At 46.7% G+C, this 14,197-nt stretch overlaps 1 protein-coding gene across 2 annotated transcripts in view; it reads right to left on the bottom strand.

Annotated features, from left to right (window-relative positions):
- The window catches only part of LOC111159088 (integrin subunit alpha 9), a 333,563-nt gene that overhangs the window by 26,564 nt on the left and 292,802 nt on the right, over positions 1-14,197 (bottom strand). For both annotated transcript variants that reach the window (XM_022521479.1, XM_022521480.1), the window contains 3 exons: positions 10,813-10,938; positions 8,456-8,575; positions 4,815-4,916 (listed from right to left, as the gene is read on the bottom strand). In XM_022521479.1, the coding sequence (XP_022377187.1) occupies positions 4,815-4,916; positions 8,456-8,575; positions 10,813-10,938 (348 nt within the window). The remainder of the gene's footprint in view (positions 1-4,814; positions 4,917-8,455; positions 8,576-10,812; positions 10,939-14,197) is intronic.

The raw sequence follows: 14,197 nt of genomic DNA, 5'->3' as shown, positions 1-14,197 counted from the left end.
TCGAGTTCTAGGTCTCAATGTCCTTGGAGAAAGATTCTCTGACCCCCTTTATAGAAAGCAGGTGAGTCCCATAGAACTAACCCCAGTTTGAAATGATATCCTCTTTGCTTCCCTGTTTACCATCTGTTGTCCTCTCATTCAGCTCTGGGAGTGCGGGGACCGTGTTTACTTGGCTCCCTATTGAACCCAGCGCCTACTACAGCACCTGGCTCTTAGCAAGCCCGCAATAAGTATTGATCAAGTAAATATGCAAATGGTGACTATTAGGAAGTAAGACTCATGTTCTGGCAGACGGTGCTGGGATACTACTCAATTCCTCATGCTTACAAGTGAATTCTCGCTTGTGGGGGTGGGGGATGAGGGGGAGGACCACCTTTGGATGATGGTATGCGATGGGCCTTGTGGTGATCTTCCAATGACTCTCTTCTTCATCCTACATCTCAATGTAATCTGAGGTTCAAGGCTTGTATCGGGAAGCAGCACAACGAAAGGACCGTAAGTGGCATTTTTTGGAGTCACCTCTGTTCACCACGTTAGGTGATGCCTCTCTGATTGAGATGCCCTGGCTTATGTCTTAGCTGGGGGGCAATGGTAGGGTGCAGAACAAAGGCACAAGTCTCTAGCAAGTAGAAAGCAGTTTTCCCGTCTCGTGGGTGGGAAAATGGATGCTTGCAGAGCCAACCTGACATCCAGAGTCACACAGCTAGGATGTGAAGGAGATGGATTTGAATCTGGATTCTTCTCACTCCCAAGGGGGAGATGCCATGCTCCATTTCCACAGAGGATGACTTCTCGAAGGGGCCAAGCCTGGGAACTGAACTGAAATGGCTTTGGAGAAAATTGCTGTGCTCATCAATGAGTGCTTAATAGGGCAGCTTTCCTTAGAAGTGGAAGCACGGCTGCAGTCCTGAGGCTTCATTCTGGGGTCTGATTAGACCGAGAGGGGAAAGCCGCCTCTGGGGTGAGGACAGCCAGGTCCAGTCTGAAGGAGCTGGCCAGGCTCCAAGGCCACCTGGGTGGTTTTAACAGAGATACTTTAAAACGAATCAGTGATTTCCTTTCCCTCCTGGATACTTTGCATTTGTCCAGGCCCTTTCACCCCTGCAGGCTCAACGCCTTCCCGTGGGACTGGCGGGCTGCAGTGGGGAGGGGGAAGGAATACCAGGCTGGGAGTCAAGGGTCTGGGGCACTGTTCTTGGCTCAGTCACTGTGAGGTCTTGGGCAAGTCATTTCTTCTTCCCGAGTGTCAGAGGCCCTTTGTTCACAAGAGGAATAAGCTTAGTAGTTCTAATCTGGGGTGGGGAGGTGGAGGCACGAGGGAATCTCTGGGCACTTGCCAAAATTCTGACCCATCTTCCCTTCTGCGGGAGGGATGCTGATGGCAGCAGGCTGCACGAGGGAGGTGAATGCTAGTGTGCACCTACGGTCCCCATACACCGTGGCAGAAGGTGGAGGGCCCCAAACATTTGCTCTGTTCAATAGGCAAGGAAACAGTGCTGATTCAAGCACATTATTTCTTTAAAAAAAAAAAAAAAAAAGGCAAAGAGTACAAACACTCCTTAACAATTTTTGGACAAAGATTTTCTCATTTTCTCACCAAGGCCGCAATGCTTGCCCAACGAAGTGGTCTAAATGATTGAGTGACTGAACGAGGACTCTGGCTCTGACAGGCGCTCTAAGAAAAGCCAGGGCTTAGCTGGTCCAATGCTGACCCTCAAGATTAGAGAAGCATTTGTCACTTTTTAGTAGTCCTGTTATGACCCCGCGTCCAGTGCTGGGGAATCCTACTCTGTGTCAGTCTCAGGGCAATGCTGAGGCCCAAGTGCCCGTGACCTGCTCTCCCTGGGGTGTGGTCTCCCTGAGACAGGGACTGAACCTCAGCCAGCGAGAGGCTCCTGCCTGACTCAGCAAGAGGCCCAGAGATGCCAGGTAGGGACAGCTGTGTCCAGGGCACTACATCAGGCTCTTCCTATAGCCGGACTGAGCCTGGGGATCCTGGCTCCTTGGGTGTCTCAACTCCTGTCCTGTCTCCAGTCTGGTTCTCCAGCCTTCCCGGCGATGCTGAGAGCCACCAGATAGCCTTTGAACCCATTCCAATTCTGCCGAAATGACAGTACCAGTCCCTCCTGCTGGCTCCTAAGATCTCAGCCCCTACCCAACCCACCTGGCAATGACGTATTCACCTGGGGATTTATGTATGTATCATATTTTCTGCTACTTGAAAATATCAAGAAAATAGGTTTGCTCTGTAATTCCTACAAGCTTCTCATCCAGCCTGAGAAGGGAGCTGGGGTTGGTGGTTCGCAGTGGCAAAGCCAATTGTCTAGATTTTTGGTTGGCCCTGGGGGAATTTTTAGCCCTGGTCGTTGGCAACTCTCCCTGAAAAGTTGGGTTGGGTTGAATAAGAATAGGAAATTCAGCATATTCTTGGCCCCTGGAAAGCGGTACGGAATGCCACCCCACCGGTCTCGCCTGGAACTCTCACGTGTGAATCTGCACACAACCAGGGGCGCTTGGTGGGGTTGGTCTTGGACAAATGCTAACACCTGACCCAGAAAAGTACTCCCAGACCTATTTATGAATATCAGGGCAGACGCTTTAAGAATCTATTACGTATTTCTAGTTTTTCACCCAAATGCTTTTGTCAAGCACTACTCAGACCATAGCATAAAAACAAAAGATTCCAAGGGTCCCAGGAAAATCAGGGGATGTTTCTGTTGATGAAATTGACCACCGGGGACACATTAGGTGGTTACAGATAGGATTGTTTCCTTTCCTTGCCCACAACCTGCTCCGTACACTTCCTGTTCGTTCCAAGGCCCTCAAAATGTGGTACCTATTCTACAATCTTGTGAAATTTTGCCTGGTTTAAATTTAGTGGCTATCCTCCATGGAAATTTCCCCTCAAATAGACAGCTGACAGAAAGCCAGGCATTCAGAAGACTCACGCAGGGAAGAACGTGTTTGTTCTAAAAAAGCAAACCTTCCTACTCAGAAAAGACTTTTTTCCCCCCTGCCAGGAAAGTTGAGAACAGATTGTAGGACTTCATCTTAGCTCATGGGTTGAAAAGGCAAAGTCCCGGAAAGGAGGGATAAGGGTACGTTGTAGGATTTTGATGGCTGGGTGCTAAAGAAAAATCAGTGGAAATGAGAGCTTCTTCCAAAGAATTCTTGATAATGGAAATATCACCACAGTGCTCAAAGTGAAACAGTAATTAATGGAAGTGGTATTTTGGGGGTGTACAGATGACTCAGAAGCTGACAATGGGATGTTAAGCAATGTCTTCCTGGATCCCACAGCTCCATGTTCTCAGCCAAGGCAATGTGCCCGGTGATTTTTTTTTTCTTTTTTCATCTACACAAGGAATTCTACCTGTAGAAAACCTGCTAAATTACATCCACTAGCTCTTAATTGGGAACACTGTGGTCTACCCCAACGTTCCAAACCTCCCTGTTGGGCATGGACTGCATTCTGGAAGTCTTTTTAACCAGAGCGATGACCATGAGCGATGAATCACATTCTCCTTCACTTCCCAGGTGAGGGTCCGAATTAGCAGTGCAATGGCCAAAAGGCAGGGAGGGAACGGCCAACGCCAGCTCCGAATATCTGACCTCCAGCAAAACTCACCCTCGAGGATGAGAGATGCCAGTGCCTTTCCTTGGCATCCCATTCGGTTTCTGTTATTAAAATGAGCGGCTGGCCAGTTCCTCAGTGGGAACAGAGGAGTCAAGCTCTGCGTCTGATAGTCCTTCCCAGCACTGAGACAGGTCCCGGTGTGGCTCTCACACCCCTCCCCACCTCACAGATCCACATTCATGCTGGACCAGCCAATGCTCATCTCCTGCTCACCACACACAGCAGCGGGACTGAGGTTTCGTGGTGGTCCCCAGAGACTTATTTTTTTAGGGCCTCATAAGAGCGGGCTTCAGTCTGCTCCCCATCCTAACCTTTAGATGCGTGGTATTTCCATTATCGACGGGAAATAAGTTAACCACTTTCTCTTTGTAGGTACATAATCTCTATGAATTTATCACATTGGTAAATTTGTCATAGCAACATGGACTCTTCCAAGAGTCCCCCGAGAGAAGGTGAATTCCAGGGAAGGGGTACCAAAAGGTAGCGTCACTGGCACTAGCTCAGTGGCAAAAACAGTTCACAGGCTGCTGTGTCCTCTTTCTCTCTGCTAGCATCTCAGTGTGGGTGTCAGGGACGTGCCTCCCATCCCCACCCTGTAAATCAGTAAAGGGCAGTAAAATCCCAAGGCCACACTTCTCCTCCAGCCTCTCCCACACCTCCACGTCCAAGCCTCCCGGCTGCTACGCCTTCCTGTGTCTCTGAGGCCTGCCTCCCAATGGCACTTTACAAAGGACAAGGGCTTAGAGAATGAAAGAAAGTTCTAGGGCTTGGAAACCTAGATGTGACCTCTTTCAAGTTATTCAAACAACTTGTTTTTAAAACACCCAGTGTTTATCCATGGAGCAATGTGATTGGGGAGGCAGAAGAGATTTCAGGGAAAGGTCTGAGAAAGATAAAAATCGTCTTGGCTTTCAGAGTGGAACTCCAAGCCCTGTCAAGGGTGCTTCCAGACTATTTTTCCTTTGGCGGGTCATAGCAGGGAGCTTTCACATAATGGTGGCACCGTGAAGAACAAGGCTATCACAGGAGCAGACCACAGAAGCTCTCCATGCAGGCCTGGAGGCCAAGGCAGGCCTGGTCTTGGGTCTACCACAAAGCTGACATCTTGGCCCAGAGACCATCTTTACCCTCGAATTCCAGCACCACACCACCCAGATTCCAGGCGTGGCTGACTCACCATCATCTCTTCTGGGTTCCCATTGGCTATCTCCACCACCCTCAGGGCAGGGTCCACCTTGACCTTGGCGCGGGTCATAAACTGGATGACAGATGAGCTGTCCTGTGGAAGAAGCAACAGAACTCAGTGACAGATTTTCCTTTTCCTTTTTTTTTTTTTTTTTAAATGACAATGTCTGGCCCTTAAGGGAGTGGGTATAACTAAATTCCAAGATTCCACGTGGGCCAGACAAAAATGTTATCACTGAACTAGATGCCTCCCCTATCCCCGGGACCTATGTGAAGCAGAGCTTTCCAGAGCTTTCTCAAATTCCCTCACGCCATGGTGGGTGCTGAGAAACTGAAGTTTTGCCGATCATCAATACATGAGAGCTGGTGTGCTGCGGTTTCTAAGAGGTAAGAGCCAGGTATTTGGATATTGATACTGACATATTCACAAAGAGCAGAAAATAAATAAAGCTGTTTAATTGTCTACGACAAATCCAGGCCTGGCATTCCGTAGAAGGCATCTGATTTCTATTTCTCAAGCATCTTCCTGCTCTGACCACAACCCTCAAACCCTTCACATGAGTTACTTTTAACTCTTTCTCTGCCCTTATGTGAGACTGCCTGGGGGGTCAACGCCATTGAACGCGGAGAGAGGGTACAGGATGGAGGGATGAGAAAGGGAACATTCGGCTTATATATCAGGCGATGGCCCGAAGAGCAACGACACTGGGGTGGGCGTGGGGTCTTCTAACACTCAGAATAGCCCACCAACCAAAGGCAGTCACCGGCCTTGGTGGGGGCTCAGATCCAGATAATGAGAAAATGGCTCCCAGGCAGCAAGGGAGGAGGAAGTTGGAAAAGGACAGGGCAGAACTGTGGCTCTGGGAAGGGTCAGGACCTTGAGCCCCTGGTGGAGACGGTCAGTGCTACACGACCCTGGGTGGAAACTTCTGGCGTGGAAACAGACTGTAGGCAGCCCACCCATGGGGGCGGCTGGGGCTCTGCCAGCAAGGTGTCACGGGGCACACCTACCCACATCTCCTCAGCCTGCCACCCAGGGAGGTACCCATCAGATGCAGCTCTGCCCCACTTCTGGTAAAACCTACCCTCTAAAAATGAAAGTGGAGGACCCTCTTCTAGAAAACACTCTGAGGGAGCCCTCTGCTCCTCTCTGCCGAAGAAACCACAAAGGCCTCTCTGGGAGGACACCCGGGGCCGCCACTCTGTATCCTTTACCTGGGAGCCACGCACTGATTATTGCTCTTTTTTAAAAACAGCAATAACACCGATTTTGAATCCTTCTGGGAAGCTTGTCGCTCAAACGGACTGCGCCACTGAGCTCTCATTAAGCAGTAAATAATTTTGTAGGCAGATAAGCTTTTGGCCAATTTAACAGTTTCACAGATTTGTGGGTTTGTGTGTTGGGATATACCGTGTTGGCAACCTTGGATCATCGTCACATCTTGGATGGTCTTACAACAATAATGATGACGATGATGGCAATTGTCAGAGCTAAAGGCCGAGAACACTTTCAGAGAAATCGGAATCCTCTGCTAATTTACAAAGTCAGACCCCACTTTTCAAATGAAAACCTGTTAAGATCCAAACAATAAGACCTCAAATTCCTTGGTCTGGAGCCGGACCTTGAGGTCAAAGGAAAATAAACAGGACGGTAGGCCCAGGCAAACCACAAGCCTGGAGCAGCTCCATTCCCTCAGGAAGGCCAGAGGGCTCTGGGCTGCTAGTGCTCACTTCCCAAGGGAGGCCGTGGCTGGCTTCAGGGGACAGACTTTCTGCATTTCAAGCTCTGGGAGGAGCTGGGGTCCCATCTGGTTCCAGGTCAGCCTCCTTTTCGGCTCTCTTTTGCACTTGGAATTTCTGGTTTCTGAGGAAAGGGCGTTTTCAGGGAGAAGGAGCCTCTCACAGTTACAGAGGACACCCTGCAGCTGTCTCTTGGGGTGCAGACTGGGATGGATGGCCTTTGGGAACAGCAGTCAGGGGGGCATGCCCCTCAGCAAAGGATCCCCATGGATCGGTGGTGGGATAAAGACACAGAGAGGCCGCAGAGCCGGATGCGAGAAAGGCCTTGGGCCTTGCGATTAAATTAAGGACAGATGACTGGAGTGCAAGCAGCTGACATCTGGGTTAAGGGTGAAAGAGGAATGAGAGTGGCTTCCTGCCCTCGGTGCCATCATCAGGACTCTGGCGATAGTGATGACTGTGGCGTGGGGAAAAAAACTGTCACCAGAGCCACCGGTCAAGGGCAGGTAAGTACACAGGGTCCTGAGGACCCCTGCCTGGAAGGCACTTCCTGTAATGTGGGGCTTCAAAACCCTCTTCTTGGAATCTCAGGATAGCTACTGGGGTTCTGGCTCCTGTCGGGTCCTCTCCCAACACTGTCCTTTTTAAAAGGAGAAGCACAACAGGGAATCACTGCTATGAGAGCCCAACGCCTCCCAAACTGATTTTCCTGCAAAGGAAACCAAAGAGAAGGGAACCGGGCAGGGCTCTGCCTGGGTGGGGGCGGGCTGGGCCAGCTACAGATGGTCAGTGGGCAGAGCAGCTGGCATCCCTCCTGCCTCGATTTCTCAGGTCAGCACGCTACTGTCACGCCTACCTTAAAAACTAACATTGGAATGACTTTTCTAAAGATATTCATTCAGGTTTACACTGAACACATTAAGCTCTTCCAGAGGAAAATGAATAGAATCTCTGTGGCTAACGGGCATATTTTATCTTCACAAGTGATTATTTTTAAAGCGTCTCATTGGATGTGGCCTTTCATACTCAGCAGCTCTTCTGTTAAAATAAATCAGTGAATTTGTCTGACATTTTTTTAAGAACCACCAATTCACTGACTGAAGTATTTTTAAATGAGCCACTTTTGATATGATAAACTCATACTGGCAAAGTCACCTGAAATTCAAAAGTTGGGCTTCTCTGAAATAAGGTGTCATCCAAACGAAGGACTGGCAAACTACCACCCAAGGGTCAAATCTGGCCCTTTGCCTGTTTTCGTAAATAAAGTTTTATTGGAACACAGCCAATGTGGAACACACCCATTGAGGATCGCCTGTGGTGGCTTTCACCATACAGTGGCAGAGCTGGGCTGTGGCAAGAGACTGTATGGCCTGTAAAGCCTGAAATATTTACTACTGGCCTTTTACAGAAAAGGTCTGTCAACCACTGATTTAGAACAAGAGTAGCGGTACTGGCATCACTTGGGAGCTTGTCAGAAATACAGAATGTCAAACTTGAATTTGCATTTTAACAAGGTCTCCAGATAATTCTGATGCAAGCTAAAGTCTGAGAAACAAATGTATACACAAAACACTTGGGGAGTTTATTAAAGTGAAGATGCTGATTTAGTAAGTCTGGGTCATAGAGCCCAAGATTCTGCCTTTCTTTTCTTTCTTTCTTCTTTTTTTTCTCTTAAAAATTCTTCATTTCTAATAAGTTCCCAAGTGACACTGATACTGCTGGTCCTCAGAGCACCCTTGATATAGCAAGGATCTGGTACCTGCCACCCCCAGCATCCTCCAGCAGCAAACTACCAATGGAACTTGCCAGAAAAGTTTTAACAGGCAGAGTTCTGAGAAGACCCACTCCGATGCTTTTAAATGAACCCAAAGAGTGCAGTGCCCCAGGTATTACCTTTTTCAATATTTCTGTGTTCAGCAGCATGTAAATGTCTATAGTACGACTTTCTTCTTTAGCAAGCGCACTAAGGTTACAGTGCATTGTTAGGCAAGAAATTCCTTGTTTTTCACAGTCCTGAAGAAAAATCAGAGAACTGTCTGTCAAATGGTATTAAAAACAAAGACAAATGCACAGCGCTTTATGAAGTAGAGGGCTCCACGAGGTTCTATTCTGGTCACTAGGAGGATCCCAGGCAGAGGAATTCCATAGGAAGGTGCAATCATTCCTTCTTGCCACCAGAGGGCAATAGAGGGGTTTCCTGCCCACAAAGCACCAGAACCGAACTTTTGTCAAGCAAATGGGAAAAAGTCACCCACTGGTTTACCCTACCCCAAAATTGGATTTCACAAGGAGAAAGAATTGCTTTAAAAAAACAAACATTTTAAAAATAAACATTTACATATTCCAAAAGCATTTTTCTTATGAGTTCTGAACTAAGATGTGTTTCCTACATTATGTAATTTTTGCCTGTGCGGTGGCAAATATACATTCATGCTCCTTTTTCAGGTAGAGCAAATGAGAGGGCTGAGAAGTCATAGGATTCATGAAACACATGAGTAAAGAAAAGCGCAGGTTTGACCAAGAAAATATGTGAGTTACCAATAGAAACCACAATTCCAAATTAAAGTTACACAAGAGGAATTCTTCTCTTCTGTAAGGTAGGATCCAAAACGTATATACATATGTTTATGATGTTTCAAGTGTGGGGTAAGACTGTCAGTCAGATACAGAGTTGTGTCTGTCAAACCACTAAATATCAGTGTACCTAACAATTCTAAGGGCTTTTAAAAATAGTTGTATCATCAGCACTAGGTAAGTAAAAACAAAAAAACAAAACTAAGAAAAACCCTCAAAACCAAAAAACCACCCCATATTCTTTTTTTTTTTTTTTTAAGATTTTATTTATTTGTTTGACAGAGATATATAGAGAGCACAAGTAGCCAGAGCAGCAGGCAGAGGGAGAGGGAGAAGCAGGCTCTCGGTCTGTCCCGGAGCCTGATATGGAGCTTGATGCCAGGACCCTGGGATCATGACCTGAGCCTAAGGCAGCTGTTTAACTGACTGAGCCACCTAGGCACCCCACACCCCCATATCCCAAGGGGCAAATAGTCCTACTTTCTTTTTTAGGAAAAAAAAAAAAAGAGAGAGAAAAACAATGTGAGGGAGATGCGCCCAGCCTGAAATAAGGAGCTGAAGATATATGGGGGAATAGGAGGCTTTGGGGAAGTGTACAATTCCATCTTCAAAACCCTCACTTGAAAACAATGGAGGTGTAACTTACATATAGTAGATAGAATAAATCTTAAGGGTCCATCTTGATATATTTTACATGTTTATATCCAAATCAAGATGTAGAACGTTTCCAGTACTTAAGCAGTTCCCCTCATACCCCTGCCTGTTGATAGCCCTTCAAGATTAACCACTATTGGGGCGCCTGGGTGGCTCAGTGGGTTAAGCCGCTGCCTTCGGCTCAGGTCATGATCTCAGGGTCCTGGGATCGAGTCCTGCATCGGGCTCTCTGCTCAGCAAGGAGCCTGCTTCCCTCTCTCTCTCTGCCTGCCTCTCTGTCTACTTGTGATCTCTCTCTGTCAAATAATAAAAAAAAAAAAAAAAAAAGATTAACCACTATTCTGACCTCCAACACCACTGCTAATCTTGCTGTCTCTGAACTTCGTGTGTGCGCTTTGGCTCCAGCTTTTTTCAAGCATTATTATGTCCGTGGGATCCATTCTTGCTGCCATGTGTGGTAGTACTGTTCGTTATTCTGTAATATTCCCGGGTGTAGTTACACCACAACGGTCTACCAGTTCTCCTGTTGATGGCGACCAGACTGTTCCCAGATTTTCGCTATAGGACGATTACTGTAAACATTCTCAACCACTTGTTTTGGGGGACATAAATACCCATTTCTCTTGGGGATACACCTGGGAGTGGAACTGCTGGGTCTCAGAGTACAGAGATGTTTAATTTCAGCAGATCCTGCCCGAGAGTTTTCAACAGCACTTGTAGGAGAACCATCACTCTTGATTAGACTCATACGAGCTGGGGAAATGTTTTACTTTGTGCTTGGTGGGTTGCAAAGGTTTTCCCTTTGCCAGGCAGTGGAATTTGAAATGTAAATTTAACACTTTGATTGAAACCTCAGGCTGAAAAATGGGAGTTGACCACAGTCCTCGTGACTTTATACGCCAATTGATTGAAACCAGATTTGGGAAATAATAAATGCCAAAGAGAAAACTGGCCTTTCATCTCAGACTTGCCTTCCTAGTGAGGACCACCCATGTTAACCCAACTAGTAAGCAAATTCTTACCAAGACTTTTCTTCCAGACTTGGTGAAAAAGGCAAATATTGTATGGAAGATATTTTCTTGCTCTTGAGGGATGATGCAGGGGGTTGGGTTTTTCTGGAAAGAGCAGTTTCCCTTCTCTTGGCTCACCTGAAAGTGAAAAGAAATCTTTCAGAGTGTTCTGCCCCAAGAATGAATCATGAGGCTGGAATCCCTTATTCTAGGGGCGATAACAAAGTCGGCTCCTCCCCCTTATCTATTCTCCAGTGGAGAGTGTGGAGCTGAAGGACAGAGTGGTAGCATCAACCAGGCCAAACAATCCAAAGTCCTTAAATAAGTGAGATGAGATGGTACACAGCATGCAGTTGAGATGTGACTAGGAGAGAGTAAGACTCCAGGAACAAAACAAACCCCATACTTCACAGTTTCCAAAGCACATTTATAGGCCTCCTTGTAGCTACTCTCTGAGATGAGCTTTCATACCCTTTGTCTGGGTGAGAAAGCTGAGACTCAGGTTGTCACTGGCCAATAATCACAGAGCCCAGAACCCAGGTCTTCTGAGACCAAGCCCTCATGCACAGTCCACTGCCAGAGGTTTTCAAACTGTGTTCGATGGAACTCCCAGGGTGCTGTAAAACCCCATAGTTGTCTCCCTAAAGAGGAGAAGAGGCATCTAGCAGGACTTCTCTGGGCCCCACTCTCTGCTCCAACGAGAGCCGCAGGAGCTTATCTGCCCGCGAGCTCTTGGTGAGTTATCTGATTTTGCTTCAGATGACAACAGTGCTGAACGACAACACGGAAAATGAAACACCCCGAAACAACAGCATATGGTCTCCCATGTTGGTTTTTTGGAGAACAACACTATTTTGATGCCTACACTGAGGAAATGTTGAAAAAACCAAGACTTCTTTATATACCTCATCAGACCACACCAGTTTTAGCTGAGGACTAGACAGAACTTCAGGTCAAGTGGTAAAATCCATAGTTAGTAATTCATAATTTAGGATTGTGTTTATAACCCCATTTCTAACCAGAATCATCTGTTTAAATCAAACACTCTTATTTTTAATGCCCTTGAGGAAAATACAGTGTGTTTGAATTTATTCAAGAGTGTTTCAGCTTCCCATTCATGGTAGGGAGCAAAACTTAAAAATTTTAACTTAAAGAAACTTCCAACTTAAGCCAACAGTGCTAATCTTTTCATAATGAACTCTAAAATAAGACCTCCAGGTCTGCTGCATTAATCCAGACTTTATCTTTGGTCTAAACACATATGCCAGGATTTACTGTATATACCTAAAAAAAAAACCAAATAAGATGAAGGTCTACTTCCTCATATTATTAGGAAAGAGAGCGTTGCCTTTACCAATCTCTCCTAGTTTAGGAATTATTATTCTTTAAGACTGTCTTATAATTGGGACTGTCTCAATTACTTTATTATTTTTTTTTTTTTAAAGATTGTGTTTATCTATTTGAGAGAAAGCGAGCACGCAAACACAAGCGAGAGGGGTGCCAGAGACAGAGGGAGAAGCAGGCTCCCTGCTGAGCAGGGAGCCCGATGCGGAACTCCATCCCAGGACCCTGGGATCATGACCTGAGCCGAAGGCAGACGCTTAATGACTGAGCCACCCACGCGCCCCTCAATTACTTTATTTGAACCACAAAACCTGGGAAGACACTGCAGCTGAAACGGTCTCAATCAATGCTGGTTTTGGCTGCTTTTAGAGGTCATGGGAGGGAAATAACGGGTAAGAGGAAATGAGATTTAACACAGCTTTGGGGATTATTCCTCAGGTGCAAGTGTGTCAAACTGTGATAAATATTTTAAAGCTCATTTTAGAAAGCAAAACACAGGTCGCTCATGTGGTGAGGATCACGGGTAATCACAAGACAAATGAGAAAAACCACTGCAATGTTATGCAGATAGGCACTTGTGTTTTGCCATAAAATTTCAGCAAGAATCTTGGATTCAAAACGTCCTGCATTCCAAATTAATTAGACAAATTTAAGATGATATGCTCTGGAAAACAACTGAAAAGTAGCTTCGTTGTGATAGATGCTGATCTCAAAGGAGATACATTTGCATAACATCTTTTTGGGAGATGTGTGAATGAGAAGAGCAATATAGATGAATATGTTATTCTTACATAATTTTAAGTATACAACAGCATAGTTAGGTTAAATATTATAAGTAGAATATATTTTTAAAAGATTTTATTTATTTAACTGAGAGCGTCACAGGGAGAGAGGGAACATAAGCAGGGGGAGGGGGAGAGGGAGAGGGAGAAGCAGGCTTCCCGCGAAGCCTGACGAGGGGCTATGTCCCAGGATCCTGGGATCATGACCTGAGCTGAAGGCAGATACTTAACGACTGAGCCACCCAGGCGTGCCTATAAGTAGATATTATTTAGTTCCTATTTCTAATTACTTTTATGGAGGTAAAATTTACATTCACAAACACGCACAGATCTTAAGGGTGTAGGCTGACGAAATGTGACAAATGAAACCACCCAAGTCACCACCACCCCAGTGAAGGTACAGAATCCGTCATTCACTCCAGAAAGTTCGCTCTGGCCTCTTACCAGTCCATTCCCATCCCCTACCTCCAAGACAACCACACCTCTCACTCCTACTAAGTCAGCCAAAAAAGTGTTAAGTGGACCTCATCAGGGAAGTGGGGGATTGTGTTATTTGGGGTTACCCTCTGTTTAGTCACATAGGGCACATCGTGGATGGAAAACACTTCGTTCATTGGGCTTTGAGAACTTGAATGTGTTGTGCTCATGTTCTTGATTCCAATCATGTTTCACTCTGAACCATCCTCCACTTTCCCTGTTTGTCCTCTGGGGTGGACATTTGCTGAAAGGCCACTGGAAAAATGGTCCTTGGGCAGCCTTGGGGTATGCGCATTCCTCTTGTTGAGATGACTGGGCCTGACCACACAAACACATTGATCTGGGTTTAGAGAAACAGAATCTCTGAGTCTTCCCGGATGCGTTCGTCCTTAATTAAAATCAGGGATGGGGGCAGAGTTCCTCCTGGCTCTGCAAACTGGTGCTTCGGGTGTCTAGGCTGGGAGAGGAAGTGTGGAACGGAGCCCCAGCTCAGCCGGTCTCGCTAACCTGGGGTGTGAGGAGGCTGGCGCTGTGAAGACCCCCACACGGACGGGCAGGAAGCTGGGATGGAGAAAGCAAGGGGGTGAGCAGTGGCCAAAGTCCCACTGTGTGCCCAGTGTAACAGAGATGTGGCTCAGAGCTTCCCTTGCCTCTTTCCCCGGGAGTCTCGGGGGCCAGTGAACAGGGCCGACAGTGATGTGATGTGATCCCCTGTGACATTTGATCTGCCCCAGTGGAATCTGGAGAAGGGAAGTGGAGACTGAGTCTGTGGTGAATAAGTGAATGAGATTCTC

This window comes from Enhydra lutris, unplaced genomic scaffold (genome assembly GCF_002288905.1).
Source record: "Enhydra lutris kenyoni isolate GAN:26980312 unplaced genomic scaffold, ASM228890v2 scaffoldscaffold66, whole genome shotgun sequence".
Taxonomy (NCBI): Eukaryota; Metazoa; Chordata; class Mammalia; order Carnivora; family Mustelidae; genus Enhydra; species Enhydra lutris.
Note: the sequence above shows the minus strand (reverse complement) of the source record. Positions and strands in the feature narration are given on the sequence as shown.